This window comes from Oryctolagus cuniculus, chromosome 11, assembly GCF_964237555.1.
Source record: "Oryctolagus cuniculus chromosome 11, mOryCun1.1, whole genome shotgun sequence".
Classification (NCBI taxonomy): domain Eukaryota; kingdom Metazoa; phylum Chordata; class Mammalia; order Lagomorpha; family Leporidae; genus Oryctolagus; species Oryctolagus cuniculus.
In genome coordinates, this window is record NC_091442.1 from 115178102 (window position 1) to 115193236 (window position 15135).

Consider the following 15135-nt stretch of genomic DNA (forward strand, 5'->3'; position numbering starts at 1 on the left):
AATAAAATCTTAAAAAAAAAAAGAAAGTACCTGATGCATGTTAAGTAAGAAGTAAAAGCTCTCAGTTTTGGAGGGGAAGAATATGAAGGTCAAACAGTTTAAAAGACTTGCATAAGGTCACCGCATTAGTGACTCTGGTTCTGTGTTTCTTCTCGAACCGTATTACCTCTAATTTATGCTAGTGATGTCAAGTCAGTGACATCCTTAAAAAACCAACTGATTGCACATTTATAAGACTGCAAGTGGTCTAAGAAGACTTTTTAAGATTTTATCTATTTATTTGAAATGTAGTTAACAGATACAGAGGGAAAGACAATAGAGAAAGGTCTTCATTTGCTGGTTCACTCCCCAAATGGCCACCACAATGGCCGAAGCAGAATCAATCTGAAGCCCAGAGCCAGGAGCTTTCTCCCAGGGTCCCCATGGGAGGTCAGGGGTCCAAGTACTTGGGACATCTTCCGCTGCATTCCCAGGCCACAAGCAGAGAGGTGGATGGAAGAGGAGCAGCCGGGACACGAACTGGTGCCCACATGTGATGCCAGTGCCACGATCAGAGGCTTAGCCTACTACACCACAGCGCCGGCCCCCTGAAGACTTTTTTTTTTTTAGGAAAACAAATACACAAATGATATAGAGGGCACTATCACAATCTTATTTGTCGCTTTTCTTATTATTTGCCCTAGTGTAGTGCTTGAAAAGCTGATGCTTTGATTTTTATCTGTGGGCCTAGATCATTCCAGTTCTAAACTCCCTATCTGTAAGTCTCATCTAGAGTCTAGGGCTCTGCTGTATCATATGGCAACTCCTTGCCTCTATAATTTTGTTTCTTTTTAATACGATGTGCCATCAAGTAGAATGCATGGGATATAAGCCTCAATTATCGTCAGTGCACTTGGGGACTCATACCAATTATAGTGATATTTCTCTGACAGGCCCCAGGCGAGCTGCAGCTTGGAGTTACTCCACACTGAGAAACAAAGATATTTTCTTTATGGGAGGTTCTCTAATAGCATTTGAAATCCTTTAGTTTAAAACTGTCCTGATTTTTTTTCATCTGGATGTGGCAATTTTTGTGTTTTACAAGAAGACATGTATTTAATTTGTATTGTTATCATTTAATATCCCTCAGAATGTCCTAATTATAGTGAACCTTGTTTCCTTACGACTCAGCCAGGTGGAAGAGATAATGTTGTGAGGCGGATTCGCCCAGTGAACACAGCAGCCTTTGTTCCCTCCGCTTCCTCCCCTAGCTCACTTCGGTATGCATCTCCTCCCTGTTCCAGTGCTCTCTTCGATTATTTGCTTTCTTATTTGCTTTCTGACGTCTCTCTAGTTCTCCTTCCATTGTCTTATGGGGGTTAGTCAAAACGGTTTTACTCTTTTGGAAACTTTCTACAAATATAAGAAAAAGAACCCCTATTTGACCTAATTGCTACCGATGTCTTCTGCCTTCCAACTCTAGAGTGACAGTTTTCACCTCTTCAATGTTCCCTCCCTACACCTGAAGAACAGCATTCTTTTATTTGAATGCAACCCACTTCCTCCCTCTGAGCCAATGAGTCATTTTTTTCTCTTTAAATTGCACCTTAAAAATCTTCCATTTCTCTTCAGTTTAAAATTATTCTCTTTGTGGTGCTTTATGTCCTGTATATGAAAGATACCCCACAAAATGAGGATGGCCTTCCTTGCTCAAGGAGTATACTCCAGACCATATGTGTGACTTACCAAGATTTTACAATTTTGAACCAAACGGACATCATTTTTTTTAATGGAAGGCAATATTTTTGTCTCTTTCATTTGCTAGTGAATTCCCAGAATCTTGACATAGTATATTTTCAATAAATATTTGTTGAATAAATAAATGACTGATTTTCCCCTCCTCAATCTTTTTAACTTAATACCATTGAAATTTCTTCCAATAAAGTAGGAAATACTCATAAAAGTGTTTTGAAATGTGAGAGATATATAATACTGCAGAAGATGCAGCAATACTATTAGGGTTAAGTTTAGAAAATGCTTAAATAAAGAGAGATATTTTATTATAATTTATATAATTTATAGCAGCATACCAAATATCTCTTAATTATATATGTCAGTGACTCATTTTATCTGCCACTATCTGGATGCCTAGGTTTCAATGTATTATCACTCTGTATTGCAAACATCAGGATGATATAATTTAATAAATTATGTATCCAAGAATATTTAATGGATGTTAAAATAAATGAATGAAAGGTATTACAGAACAAGATATTTGCACAGTCTCAAAATATTGCCCCACAAATCATTTATTTAATTACAAAAGAAAATTTTGTAATTCTCTTTGACAATGCAGAAATTCTGTGAATACCATTTCATCACATGATCAAACTTAACAACACTAATAATGGAACAAACTACCATCATGTGCCTCCTGAGATGACAGATTGAGAAGACCATAATATCACTTATGTAGGTTTCCTGCCAAAAATGTTTAACATTTTAAATAATGAGGAGGAAAAATCAAATTGAGAGACATTGCAAAACATTTGGTCTGTTCTTCAAAAATGTCAATGCCATGAAAGTCTAACAAAGGTTGAGGAGCTCTTCTGATGCAAGGAGAATAGAGAGAGATGATAACTACATATAATGCACAATCTGTAACTGATACTAATTTGAAAACAAAGCAAAATAAAAAACTCAACACCATAAAATCACATTGTCAGGAAAGCTGGAGACTCTCGTGTTAGGCAGCACTGTTATGCTGATACTGAACTTCCTGAATGTGGTGATTGTGCTGTGGTTTCACAGGAAAATGTTCTTGTTCTTAAACGAGATACGATGAAGCAGTAAGGGATAAAGTGTTATGATATCTGCAAATAATTTTCAATGGTTTAGGAGAAAATACACCTCTTAAATGGTTCACTACAATATATACATATATATATACATAGTGTGTGTGTGTGTGTGTGTATGGAGAAAGAGGGAGAGACGAAGAGAGAACACAAAGATTTTATATACATACATGCGGGAAGAAAAAAGGGGCAAGCTGTTGCAATTAATGATCCTGGGTGAAGGATATATGGGCATTTATTGCACTACTCTTGCAACTTTTTTTCTGGTTAAAAACTTTCTAGGGGCAGGTGTTTGGCCTACTGGTTAACACAATGATTGGCATGCCCAGACACATGTTGGAGGTGCCTAGGCTTGATTCCTGGTTCCAGCTCCCAATCCCAGCTTCCTGCAAATGTGGACAATGGGAGACAGCAGGTGATATTTCGAGTTGTTGGGTCCCTGATGCCCACAAGAGATACCTGGATTGAATTCCAGCCCCCGTTCTGATCCAGCCCAGTCCTGGCCATTGCAGGCACTTGGGGTATGGAACTGTGGCTTGGGGCTTTCTCGGTTTACCTCTCAAATTGGGAAAAAAAAAACTTTTAAAATAAAAATTGTTTAAAAATTCTTTTTAAAAACATTATTATGAATTCAGGCTTTTTTTTTTTTTTTTTGGTTTATTGACTTCCATAATGCTCAAAACTTTTGACAGTGTCCATAAATGTTTCCTTGAATTTTCTTCTTTTACTATTGTACTTTATCTCTCTTTGTCTTTCTCTTCCCTGATGTCTTTCAAATAGAGCCTTCAATAGTTATGGCATGTGCACAAATACTTGAACAAATTCTGTACGCCTAGTATGGACTGAAGTTCTGTTTCTTCCAACAGGAGAATCCTCTCACTGGGCTTCCTTTATAAAGATACCTCATGTTCACACTGTAGAAAATCTGCTTTTTTTGTTTTGGGCTCACAGCCTATCAGTGCAATAGAAGGCATTGATGTATTTGGAATATAATTTCATTTCCCTAGCGTCCTTTTCTTATTATCCTCCAATATCCTTCAGCTTTAGATTAAAGAAGAGCTCAAAACACTGCTGAAAATGATTTACTTTTTACAGAGGTAGAGAAAATGGACTCTAGATAACAAATAAGTGGTTCAAAGGGTGTTACAAAAAAGCTTGTCAAAAATACACATTAACTTTTTTTTCTTTTTCACAGGCTGAGTTAGACAGTGAGAGACAGAGAGAGAGAGAGAGAGAGAGAGAAAGGTCTTCCTTCTGTTGGTTCACCCCCAAAATGGCCGCCACAGTCGGCATGCTGCGCTGATTCGAAGCCAGGTTCAGGGCCCAAGCACTTGGGCCATCCTCCACAGCCTTCCTGGGTGACAGCAGAGAGCTGGACTGGAAGATGAGCAACCGGGACAGAATCCGGCGCCCCAACCGGGAATAGAACCCAGAGTGCTGGCGCTGCAGGCGGAAGATTAGCCTAGTGAGCCGTGGCAAAGGCCCACATTAACTTTTAACTCAACTTTTCCATAAAATTTTGAAGCCCCTTCACATCTGCAATTATGAAGTGATATGCATGTGTACTAAAATTATGTGTGATAGATCTGTGCACACATCAAGGCTAATTATTTTGAAATTTTTTAATTCAAAAAATTAACTAATTAATTAATTTGAAAGGCAGACAGAGAGGCAGATAGAAATATCCTATCTTATGGTTCACCCTGTAAATGACCACACACAGCCAGGGTTGGGTCAGGTCCAAGCCAGAATCCAATAACTTAATCCAGGTCGCCATGTGGGTAGCAGGGACCCAATCACTTGAGCCATCACCAGCTATCTCCCAGGGGCCACATTAGCAGGAAGTTGGAATTGGGGCAGAGTTGGGACTTGAACCCAGGCACTGCTTTACAGGATATGGATGTCCCAAGCAGAATCTTAACCACTATGCCAAACGCCTACTCCCTGAAATTATTTTCTATTTTACACTCTAACATCTTGATATTAACCACCGTGAAATACAAAAGCAGAATAGGCTTACGTCATAGTCGCTCCCGGATCGGCAGTCATTTGATTGGTCACAAAAACAGCCACGTTGTATTCTGTATCAAAAAAAAAAAAAAAAAAAAAAAAAAGCTAAGAGAAGGGAAATACAAATATAAAACATTCATTGTAGATTTTGGTATTTAGAACATCGTACTATAGATTTATTTTAGAAACAAGATCACATTCCTGTTTTTCTCACTGATAATATAAGTCAACTTATTTAAAGTTATTGTTATTATTTAGGTTAGGATCAGTCTTTTTGGTAAAAAATATGTATTCCCATAAAGGTAATTTTATTTTTTTAAGAAGTATTGCCTCCTGACACTCTGAACGTCTCTGCAAGCACACCTAAAACACAGTCACAGATGCTACTCTGATAGAGCCATTCTATTTTAAAAATCTACCTTCTGAGATTTTTTGGAGTCGTGACAACATCTGGGCCAATTTTTGCTGCCTTTCAGCCAACTCCCCACGACCACTGAAATCCACTCGAAAAAGTGCCATTATTGAATCAATGATCTGCACAGGGTTGATGTAAAAATAAATAAGTTTATGGAATTGGAAGGAAGAAATTAATTTGGATAGGAATCAACAGAACAGTAATATGCTAAAGAGCTCTGTGAGTGAGCAATACTTAGAAGCTTGTACCAATAGCTTGAAGATGCCAGCTTCCTCATGGAACTTTGCAGCTACATAATCAAGTAGCTCCATCTGATGTTCACCTGGTGGGAAATACAGCGAGAAAATGTTCTAAGAGCTAGAAGCAGAGGCTAAGATCACTTATGTCCTTGGGAGCCATGCAAAAGAATCCTGGAAGGATTCTCTTAATGATTTATGACTTTATTAAATATGACAATTTATCAAAAAATGCTACTCTGCCTTTCACAGACAATGAATAAGAAATAATTTGAGGGTATTTTAATATCCAAGAACTTACCAGCTATTAAAATTTGTGGACTGAATTAATTTTATTTTAAAATAAAAAGATAAAAGGACAGTGTCAAAATATTTAGTATAATCAATTAGTAAATCAGTGCTTCCAACCTTATGATAACCCACACACCCAGCTGCATGGGCTCTTACTAGTATATGCACGTGCATAGAGTACGTTGTCCAGCACAGCATCATGGTCCACATTGAAGCGATCAGCAATGTCCCGAAGGCGATCCGGACGACTGCAGCAGCCAAGATTAAGGATTCAATGAGTCAATTGCAGAACAACTTAGACAACAACTACAAAACATCCTACCTTAAGTAAGTAAATTAAAAGAATGGTAAAACAATATACCTGCAGAGATATTCTAGAGGATGCTAATCATTACTTACAGTCTACATTATATTTTATTTTTCATAAATGCCTCAAATTCTCATAGAAATGATAACACTCATAGAAATGATGAGGCAGTAATGAATTTAAATATTAAATTTTGGGGTAGGCATTGTGGTGCACTGGGTTAAACCACCCTTTGGGACACTCACATCACATGTTGGAGTGCCTGGGGTCTAGTTTCATCTCCACTTCAGATCCAGTTTCCTGCTAACATGCCTGGGAGGCAGCATCTGATAGCCCAAGTACTTGGATTCCTGCCACCCATGAGAGAAGACCTGGATGGAGTTCTGGGCCCCTGTCAGCCTGGCCCAGTCTTGGCTGTAATGGGCATTTGAGGAATGAACTAGTGAACTCTCTCGTTTTGTCTATCACTCTGACATCCAAGTAAATAAATAAATAAATAAATAAATAAATAAATTTTAAAATAAATATTGAATTATCAGCAGGCATTTAGCCTAGCAGTTAAGACAAAACCTTTCTCCAGGATTCGATTCCTGGCTCTAGCTCCTGAATCCAACTTCCTACTAATGGAGATCCTAGGAGGAGGCAGTGATGGTGAGTCAAGCAGCCAAGCTCCTGCCGTCCATGTAGGCCCAGACTGAATTCCCAGCTCTCACTGCAGTAACTGGGGAGTGAACCAGTATATGGGATCTCTCTCTAATAAATAATTCAAAAAAAGTTAAATTATCAAATTTTACAATGCATGTAAGCTGGTTGGTATGGCCTATGTAACGTTTTACAAGTGAGGACACTGCCAGAGATTAGGTACATGACCGAAGATTATGCAGCAAGTCAGTTACAAGAGAAAAGCTAGAAACTAAGGTGTGTGAGTCTCTTTTGTTCTCAGTTCTATAAAAAATAGATCTATTCTAGAAATATATCACTGAGTTATAACTCAAGTCATTTTAAAGTGAAATAATTCGCTCTTCACACTTCTCATCTGTTCAGTATGAAATAGTTTAATATATCATTAATCATGTATTGCCAACAAATGATAAATACGACTGCAGGAACTAAAGCATCAAAACAGTAACCTCAAGCGTCCAGAAGGGTTTATCAACCCAGGATTTTGGTTTATATAGCGTTTAAAATCTACTGTCTTTGAGGCAGTCATTGTGGTAGAGTGAGTTAAGCCACCATCTTCAAAGCTAGCATTCCATACAGGCGCTGGTCCAAGTACCAACTGCTCCACTTGTGATCCAGCTCCGTGCTAATGTGCCTGGGAAAGCAGAAGATGGTCCAAGACCTTGGGGCCTACACCCATGTGGGAGACCCAGATGGAGTTCCAGGCTTCTGGCTTTGGCCTGGCTCAGCCCTGGCTGTTCAACCACTTGGGGCATCAATCCAAGTCCATCCTGGATGAAAGAACTCTTTCTTTCCCTTTCCTTGTAGCTCTGCCTTCAAAACAAATACATCTTTTTAAATTTTTTTATTTTTTATTTATTTATTTTTGACAGGCAGAGTGGACAGGGAGAGAGAGAGAGAGAGAGAAAGGTCTTCCTTTTTGCCGTTGGTTCACCCTCCAATTGCCACCGGGGCTGGCGTGCTGCGGCCGGCGCACTGCGCTGATCCGATGGCAGGAGCCAGGTGCTTCTCCTGGTCTCCCATGGGGTGCAGGGCCCAAGCACTTGGGCCATCCTCCACTGCACTCCCTGGCCACAGCAGAGGGCTGGCCTGGAAGAGAGGCAACCGGGACAGAATCCGGCGCCCCAACCGGGACTAGAACCCGGTGTGCCGGCGCCGCTAGGCGGAGGATTAGCCTAGTGAGCCGCGGTGCCGGCCCATCTTTTTAAAATTTTACTTTCTTCTAATTTTATTTCTTTCTAAATTTACTTTCTTCTAATTTTACTTTATTTTAAATTTTACTTTCTAGGGGCCGGTATTGTGGCCCCTGCAGTGCTGGCATCCCATATGAGCGCCATTTCGAGTCCTGGCAGCTACACTTTCAATTTAGCTCTCTGCTATGGCCTGGGAAAGCAGAAGATGGCTCAGGTGCTTGGGCACCTGCATCTATGTGGGAGATCTAGAAGAAGTTCCTAGGTCCTGGCTTCAGATTGGATCAGCCCAGCTCCGGCCATTGCAGCCATTTGGGGAGTGAACCAATGGAAGGAAGACCTCTCTCTCTGTCTCTCTTTCTCTCTCACTGTCTAACTCTATCTGTCAAATTTTTTTTTTAAAGATTTGTTTATTTATTTGAAAGGCAGAATTGCAGAGAGAGAGGGAAAGAGAAAGAGAGAGGGAACTTCCATCCACTGGTTCACTCCCCAAAACGCTGCAATGGCTGGAGCTGGGCCTGACAGAAACCAGGGGCAGGAGTTTCTTCTGGGTCTCCCATGTAGGTGCAGGGTCCCAAGGACTTGGACCATCTTCTGCTGCTTTCCCAGGTGTATTTAGTAGGGAGCTGGATAGGAAGTGGAGCAGCCAAGACCCGAACTGGTACCCATATGGTTTTACATGCTATGCCACAATGCCATTCCCTAATAACTTTTTTTTAAAAGATTTATTTCTTATTTATTTGAAAGGCAGAGTTATAGAGAGGAAGAGACAGAGAGGTCTTCCATCTGCTGGTTCACTTCCCAAGTGGCTGCAAGGGCCAGGGCTGAGCCAGACCAAAGCCAGGAGCCTGGAGCTTCTTCTTGGTCTTCCATGTGGGTACAGGAGCAAAAGCACTTGATTTTTAAAAAGTTTTTTTTACACTAGATTTTTTTTTTTTTTTTTTGGTGGACAGGTCAAGGAAAACAGGAGTTGGAAGAGGCAATGAAAAATGTTTTTCACATCAGTTTCTACAAAGCCTGGATACCATGCGATCAAGGGTATAAAGCCAAGTTTATTCTAAAGGGAAGTTCAGATTAATCTACATTTATTGACTGATAACCATATAGAATTTATTACCATATTAACTAATTATCAAGGCAAAGCATCCTGGAGGATATAAGACAATCTATGGCCTAGGTAAGTTTAAAACATAATTACAGACAAAATAGAAACATGAAAAGAAAGTATCAAAACCCAGCAGCAGACATGGGGACAGCAGAAGAATGAGAACCTTCTGTGGCCATTGCCATGGTTCCTCTGCCCCTCCCATTCTTCTCACTTCCTCTTGCATGCTGTAACTCTCAACTGGTCCTCTCTTTCTTGATAAAATCCAAATTGCCCAAACAGCTAATCTGCAAGAACAATTCCTCCCTGAGAATCTTCCTTAATCAACTATTTCTGAAACTAGCTGAACTCCAACAGAGCCCCCTTCCTAAAGCCCGTTCCAGCCTCCATCCCTGAGTTAGAAGTCTCCTTCAGAGACTTCCTGGGTCAGGAATTTCCCAATACAGTCTTCTTAAAACAGTTCTCTGGTTGGTTGTTTTGCTTTGTTTTCCTACACCAGTAGTTTAGACAGAAAATTCTATAGTAGGTCAAGAAGGACAAGGTTTTCTAAATTAGGTAACCAGAGAAGATCAGAAAAAGCAGGCCTTTAAATGATAGCCTTAAAGGATTTCTGTGACTCAGAAAGATGGGGATAAAAGGAGGAGATACCCAATAGGATGGAAATATCCCATGAAAATGCCCCTATGACCAGTCAAATTAACCTTCAAGTTCATTTGAGATTAGCTTGTGAAAGCAGGTATGGGTATTGTGGTACCATTTGTTAGGCTGCCACTTGCCCACATCTTATATCGGGAGTGCCTCGAATCAGGTCTTGGCTTCCCATCCAGCTTCCTGCTAATGCACTTGGGAGCAGCAGTACTTGATTCCCTACTACCCATGAGGGTGACACAGATGGAGTTCAAGGCTCCTGGCTGTTGCAGGCAATGGGGGAGTGAACAAGTAGAAGATACTGCCTTCTCTCATTCTCTCTCTTCTCGAACAAGTAGAAGATATCGCCTTCTTTCCTTCTCTGTCTCTCTTCTCTCTCTTTACGGAGATGCAAATATATATATATATATATATATATATGAATATTTTAAAGATTTATTTTATTTATTTGAAAGATAGAGTTACAGAGAAAGGTAGAGCCAGAGAAAAAAGTCTTCCATCCATTGGTTCACTCCCCAAAAGGCCACAAAGGTCACGGGCGAGCTGATCTAAAACCAGGACCCAGGAACTTTTTCTGGGTCTCCCATGCGGGTGCAGCGGCCCAAGGACTCCAGCCATCTTCTACTGCTTTCCCAGGCCATAGCAGAGAGCTGGACTGGAAGAGGAGCAGCCGGGACTAGAACTGGCGCCCATATGGGATGCCGGCACTGCAGAACAAAGCTTTAACCCACTGCGTCACAGTGCTGCCCTTGTGTGTGTGTGTATATATATATATATATTTTTTTAATTTTAAATATATATATATTTTAAAAAGAGTGAGAACAAAATAAAGGGATTTTCAGAGGGTTCAAAGTTTGCTATTTAAATTACTTTTCTGAAAGTACCTAAGTACTTACTCCAGTAAAACAAAAATATGGGAAAAGTTTGGGATGCAAGAAATCACCTTAACAAAGAAAACAAATAACTGTTGATGTATTATGTCTTCAAATTTTAATAACAAAGCCTGCTTAAAGGCACCGGGAGCAGATTAGAACAGACTCATCTCCCCCCCCCCCCCTTTTTTTTTTTTTGGCAGGCAGAGTAGACAGTGAGAGAGACAGAGAGGAAGGTCTTCCTTCCGTTCCTTCTGTTGTTTCACTCCCCAAATGGCCGCTACAGCAAGAGCCAGGTGCTTCTCCTGGTCTCCCATGGGGTGCAGGGCCCAAGCACTTGGGCCATCCTCCACTGCCTTCCTGGGCCACAGCAGAGAGCTGGCCTGGAAGAGGAGCAACCGGGACAGAACCCGGCACCCCAACCAGGACTAGAACCCGGGGTACCGGTGCCACAGGTGGAGGATTAGCCTAGTGAGCCACGGCACCAGCCTCCCTTCCTTTTTTTTTTTTTTTTTTTTAAGATTTATTTATTTTTTATTTGAAAGGCAGAGTTACAGAGGAGGAGGAGACCAAGAGAGAGAATCTTCCATCCATTGGTTCACTCCACAAATGACCATAAAGACCATGGCTGGTCCGGGCCAAAGCCAGAGCCAGGAGCTTCTTTAGATCTCCCATATGGGATGCTGGTGTCCCAAGGGGAGGCTTCACCTGCTATGCCACAATGCTGGCCCCATCTCCTTCCTTCTAGAGTGGCAACAGTGAGTGAGCGATGAGTCTGGAGAGATGCAGCCTTGTAAATGGCCTTAAAAACTTGTGTGGGTCTTCCCTATCATTAAGAAGAGATTCTTAGGAGGTAAAGCCGCCACCTGCAGGGCCACTGCCGGTTCAAGTTCCAGCTGCTCCACTTCCGATCCAGCTCTCTGCTGTGGCCTGGGAAAGCAGTGGAAGATGGCCCAAGTCCTTGGGCCCCTGCACCCACATGGGAGACCCAGAAGAAGCTCCTGGCTCCTGGCTTCAAACCAGCCCAGTTCTTGCTGTTGAGGCTATTTGGGGAGTGAACCAGTGGATGGAAGATTTCTCGCTCTCTCTCTGCCTCTGCCTCTCTGTGACTCTGCCTTTCAAATCAATAAATGAGTATTTTTTTTTCTTGAGGCCTGTGCTGTGGTAGAGTGAGTAAAGCTGCTGCCTGCAGTGCCAGCATCCCATATGGGTGCCGGTTCCAGTCCCCAAAGCTCCACTTCTGATCCAATTCTCTGCTATGGCCTGGGAAAGCAGTAGAAGATGGCCCAAGTGATCGGGCCCCTGCACCCCAGTGAGAGACCCAGAAGCTCCTGGCTCCTGATAGGCACAGCTCTGGACATTGTGGCCATCTGGAGAGTGTACCAGCAGAAGGAAGACTTCTCTCTCTCTTTCTGCCTCTGCCTCTCTGTAACTCTACCTTTCAAATAAAATAAATAAGTCTTTTTTTAGAAAAGATAATAAAATGAGTAAGTTATAATTTCCTCTCATGTGTTTGAAATGTCAGTTTTACATCAGACCCATGTAAAGAAGTAAAACTTATTAAATAGAAAGTGATTTAAGAGATTGAAAGTGATTTGAGAGATTGTTTTCCTCTTGATTTTTCTCATGGTTAGCTTATGGGATGATTATAAAAAAAAGATACATTGCAAACAAACTCTTTTGAAGTAACACTACTATATCATACTACCTCTGTACTATATCTGAAATCTGATATTGTTTTGTTCCTTTCTTCAAGGTTAATTTTGTTATTTGTGTTCTTTTTAGCCTCCATGTGAATTTTCAGATTTTTCTGGTTTTATGAAAAGTGCCATTGGTATTTTTGATGAGGATTACACTGATTATTGTGTTAGCAACTTATTTAAATAAAAAGGTTACAAAGTATTTTCTGTATCAATGAAGATAATTTTTCCTCCTGGGTAGCCACTTGCTCCTGGAAGTTGAGCCGTCACTGGGGAGCAATTGAAAATTAATATTAATTAGGATGAATAAATGTTGTACAAATGAATCTATAAATAAACACTATATTTATGTTGGTTGCAATTCTTTAGTAAAGTTAGTGAAGAATCACTGTCCTTTAATTTCTAAACAGCATGACATATTTTCATATTAGTAACCAGTGGTGAAATTATAAGTATTTTGCCAGCATAGTAGTAATTCAACAAAGAATTTCAGTATGTCTCACAATGGGAAATATTCATGAAAGATAGTTCTTCCAAAGAAATGGAGATATAATTTAAATATTCTTAATTTTCTAGAAGAAATAATCACAAATATAATTTATGCTATATAATGCATTTAAGTCACCTTTCAACTAGTGTTTGCCAAAAACTTTAAGTGCATTTATATTTTAGTTAGTAGTAGTTAATACTAAGGAGTTAGTTTACACCAGATACATGTATTATTTCTTTTATTTTTCAAAATAGCCCTAAATTTGGCACTAGGCTTATTGGCACTTACTGGAGAGGTGAAGCAACTTGCCCAGGCTCAGACAGCTATAAATGGCAGAGCCTACACTGGATCACGTATTTTGATTTTATGATCTTTCTTAAGCACTTTGTTAGGCTTAAATAAATTCAGTGCATTTTTGTAAAAGGAGATCTTTTTAAATTTGTCTTAGGAAAATTTGTTTTTAAGTCTCTCTTAGGGCCAACCTTACTCAATGGAAAGTAAAAGATTCTGAGACTGGCATTGTGGCGCAGTGGGTTAAGCTGCTGCCTGCAATGCTGGCATCCCATTTGGGAGATGGTTTGAGTCCCAGCTGCTCGGCTTCCAATCCAGCTTCTTACTAATAAGCCTGGGAAAGCAGCAGAATATGGCCCAGGTATTTGGGCCCTTGTCACCCTGTGGGAGACCCAGTTGGAATTCCAGACTCCTGGCTTCAGCCCAGTACAGTCTCAAGTTCCTGGCTTCAGCCTGGCCCAGCCCTAGCTGCTGCAATCATTTGGGGAGTGAACCAGCAGATAGATGGAAGATCTCTCTCTCTCTCTCTCTCTCTCTCTCTGTAACTCTTTCAAATAAATAAATAAATCTTAAAACAAAAAACCAGTAAAGGATTCTAAGACTCAATAGATTTTTTTTGTCATTCTTGTAGAAAAGATGGAATAGGGACAATTGAGAGAGTGGATACTTCTCCTTGCCAATACACTCCTATGCCCTTTAACCTTCTGTCTATTTCCATGAAGTGTTCATGGGCAGCACATGCACATCACCTCAAGCATCCCCCATTCAAAGACCAGCTCTGGTCTCTGTGTGACCACGGGCAGTTTTTTTAATCTCCCTAAGCTTGTTTCCTTGCAAGTCTGTTCAGACTCCATGAAATTATATGCAGTACCAGACACATAAGGGACTTTTAGTAAACGGTAACTGTGATGAGTTTTGGTGGTGGTGGTGTTGTCATATATCCTTACCGCAGAGGGTATGAGAGAGCTGAGTTTTCCCAGTACGAAATTCTGTGAATTACAGGAAAAAAAATAAAATAAAACCACATACTGTTAATTTTCCAGATATTTTCATGTCATAAAAATGGCCTCAGAATATTACTGTTTTCTTTTCCAACCATCAAATCTCACTCATAAAATATCTCTTCTATCATAAATGGATTCCACATGTATAAATAGCAATAATATAGGGGCTGGTGCGATGGCATAGCCACTGCCTGCAGTGCTGGCATCCCATTTGAGCACTGGTTCGAGTCCCGGCTGCTCCATTTACGGTCCAGCTCTATGCTGTGGCCTGGGAGAGCAGTGGAAGATGACCCAAGTCCTTGGGCCCCTGCACCCACATGGGAGACCCAGAAGAAGCTCCTGACTCCTGGCTTTGGATCTGCGTAGCTGCAGCCATTGCAGTCATCTGGGGAGTGAACCAGTGGATGGAAGACCTCTCTCTCTCTGCCTTTTTTTCTATCTCTGTGCAACTCTGACTTTCAATAAATAAATATTTAAATAAATAAATAGCAATAATATAAAATATTACAGTTTTTTTCCACAGTGCTGTCTTTTAGAATAAAAAATAATCTAAACCAAATTTTCCTTAGGAAGAGCCTGATAAATTAAAGTTTAAGACTCCTGTCATAAGAAAGAAAGCCTGGGCCTCCTCTGAACCGAGATCTTCAGGGGAAGTGGAGGTGCCCTCAAACAGGTGGCGTCACTCAGTACCGCAGAAACAAGTTCTCTCTAGAGGAATCCTGTTCACCTACTGAGGCCCACTCAATGCTCACAGACTGAAACCAGGCAACAGGAGATGGTGTGGTGGTACAGCAAGTGAAACCACTGCTTGTGATGCCGCCTCCCGAATCAGAGTGCCAGATTAGGTACTGTATGCTTCACTTCTGATACCGCTCCCTGCTCATGTGCCTGGAAGAGCAGTGGATGACCTAACTACTTGGGCCACTGCCACCCACATGGCATACCCAGATGCAGTTCCCAGCTCCTGGCTTTGGCCTGGACCAGCCATGGCCATTGCAGCATTTGGGGAGTGAACTAGCAGATAAAAGATCTCTTTTTATCTCTGTCTCTTCCTTTCTGCC

At 40.9% G+C, this 15135-nt stretch overlaps 1 protein-coding gene across 6 annotated transcripts in view; it reads right to left on the minus strand.

Moving 5' to 3' along the window:
- Nucleotides 1-15135, minus strand: part of DMC1 (DNA meiotic recombinase 1) — a 43339-nt gene that overhangs the window by 12134 nt on the left and 16070 nt on the right. For 4 of the 6 annotated variants that reach the window (XM_008257039.4, XM_002711392.5, XM_051845924.2 and 1 more), the window contains 6 exons: nt 14018-14059; nt 12486-12558; nt 5943-6034; nt 5508-5581; nt 5264-5378; nt 4855-4915 (listed from right to left, as the gene is read on the minus strand). In XM_008257039.4, the coding sequence (XP_008255261.1) occupies nt 4855-4915; nt 5264-5378; nt 5508-5581; nt 5943-6034; nt 12486-12558; nt 14018-14059 (457 nt within the window). The remainder of the gene's footprint in view (nt 1-4854; nt 4916-5263; nt 5379-5507; nt 5582-5942; nt 6035-12485; nt 12559-14017; nt 14060-15135) is intronic. The other 2 variants (XM_070051498.1, XM_070051499.1) reach the window with 2 other exon arrangements.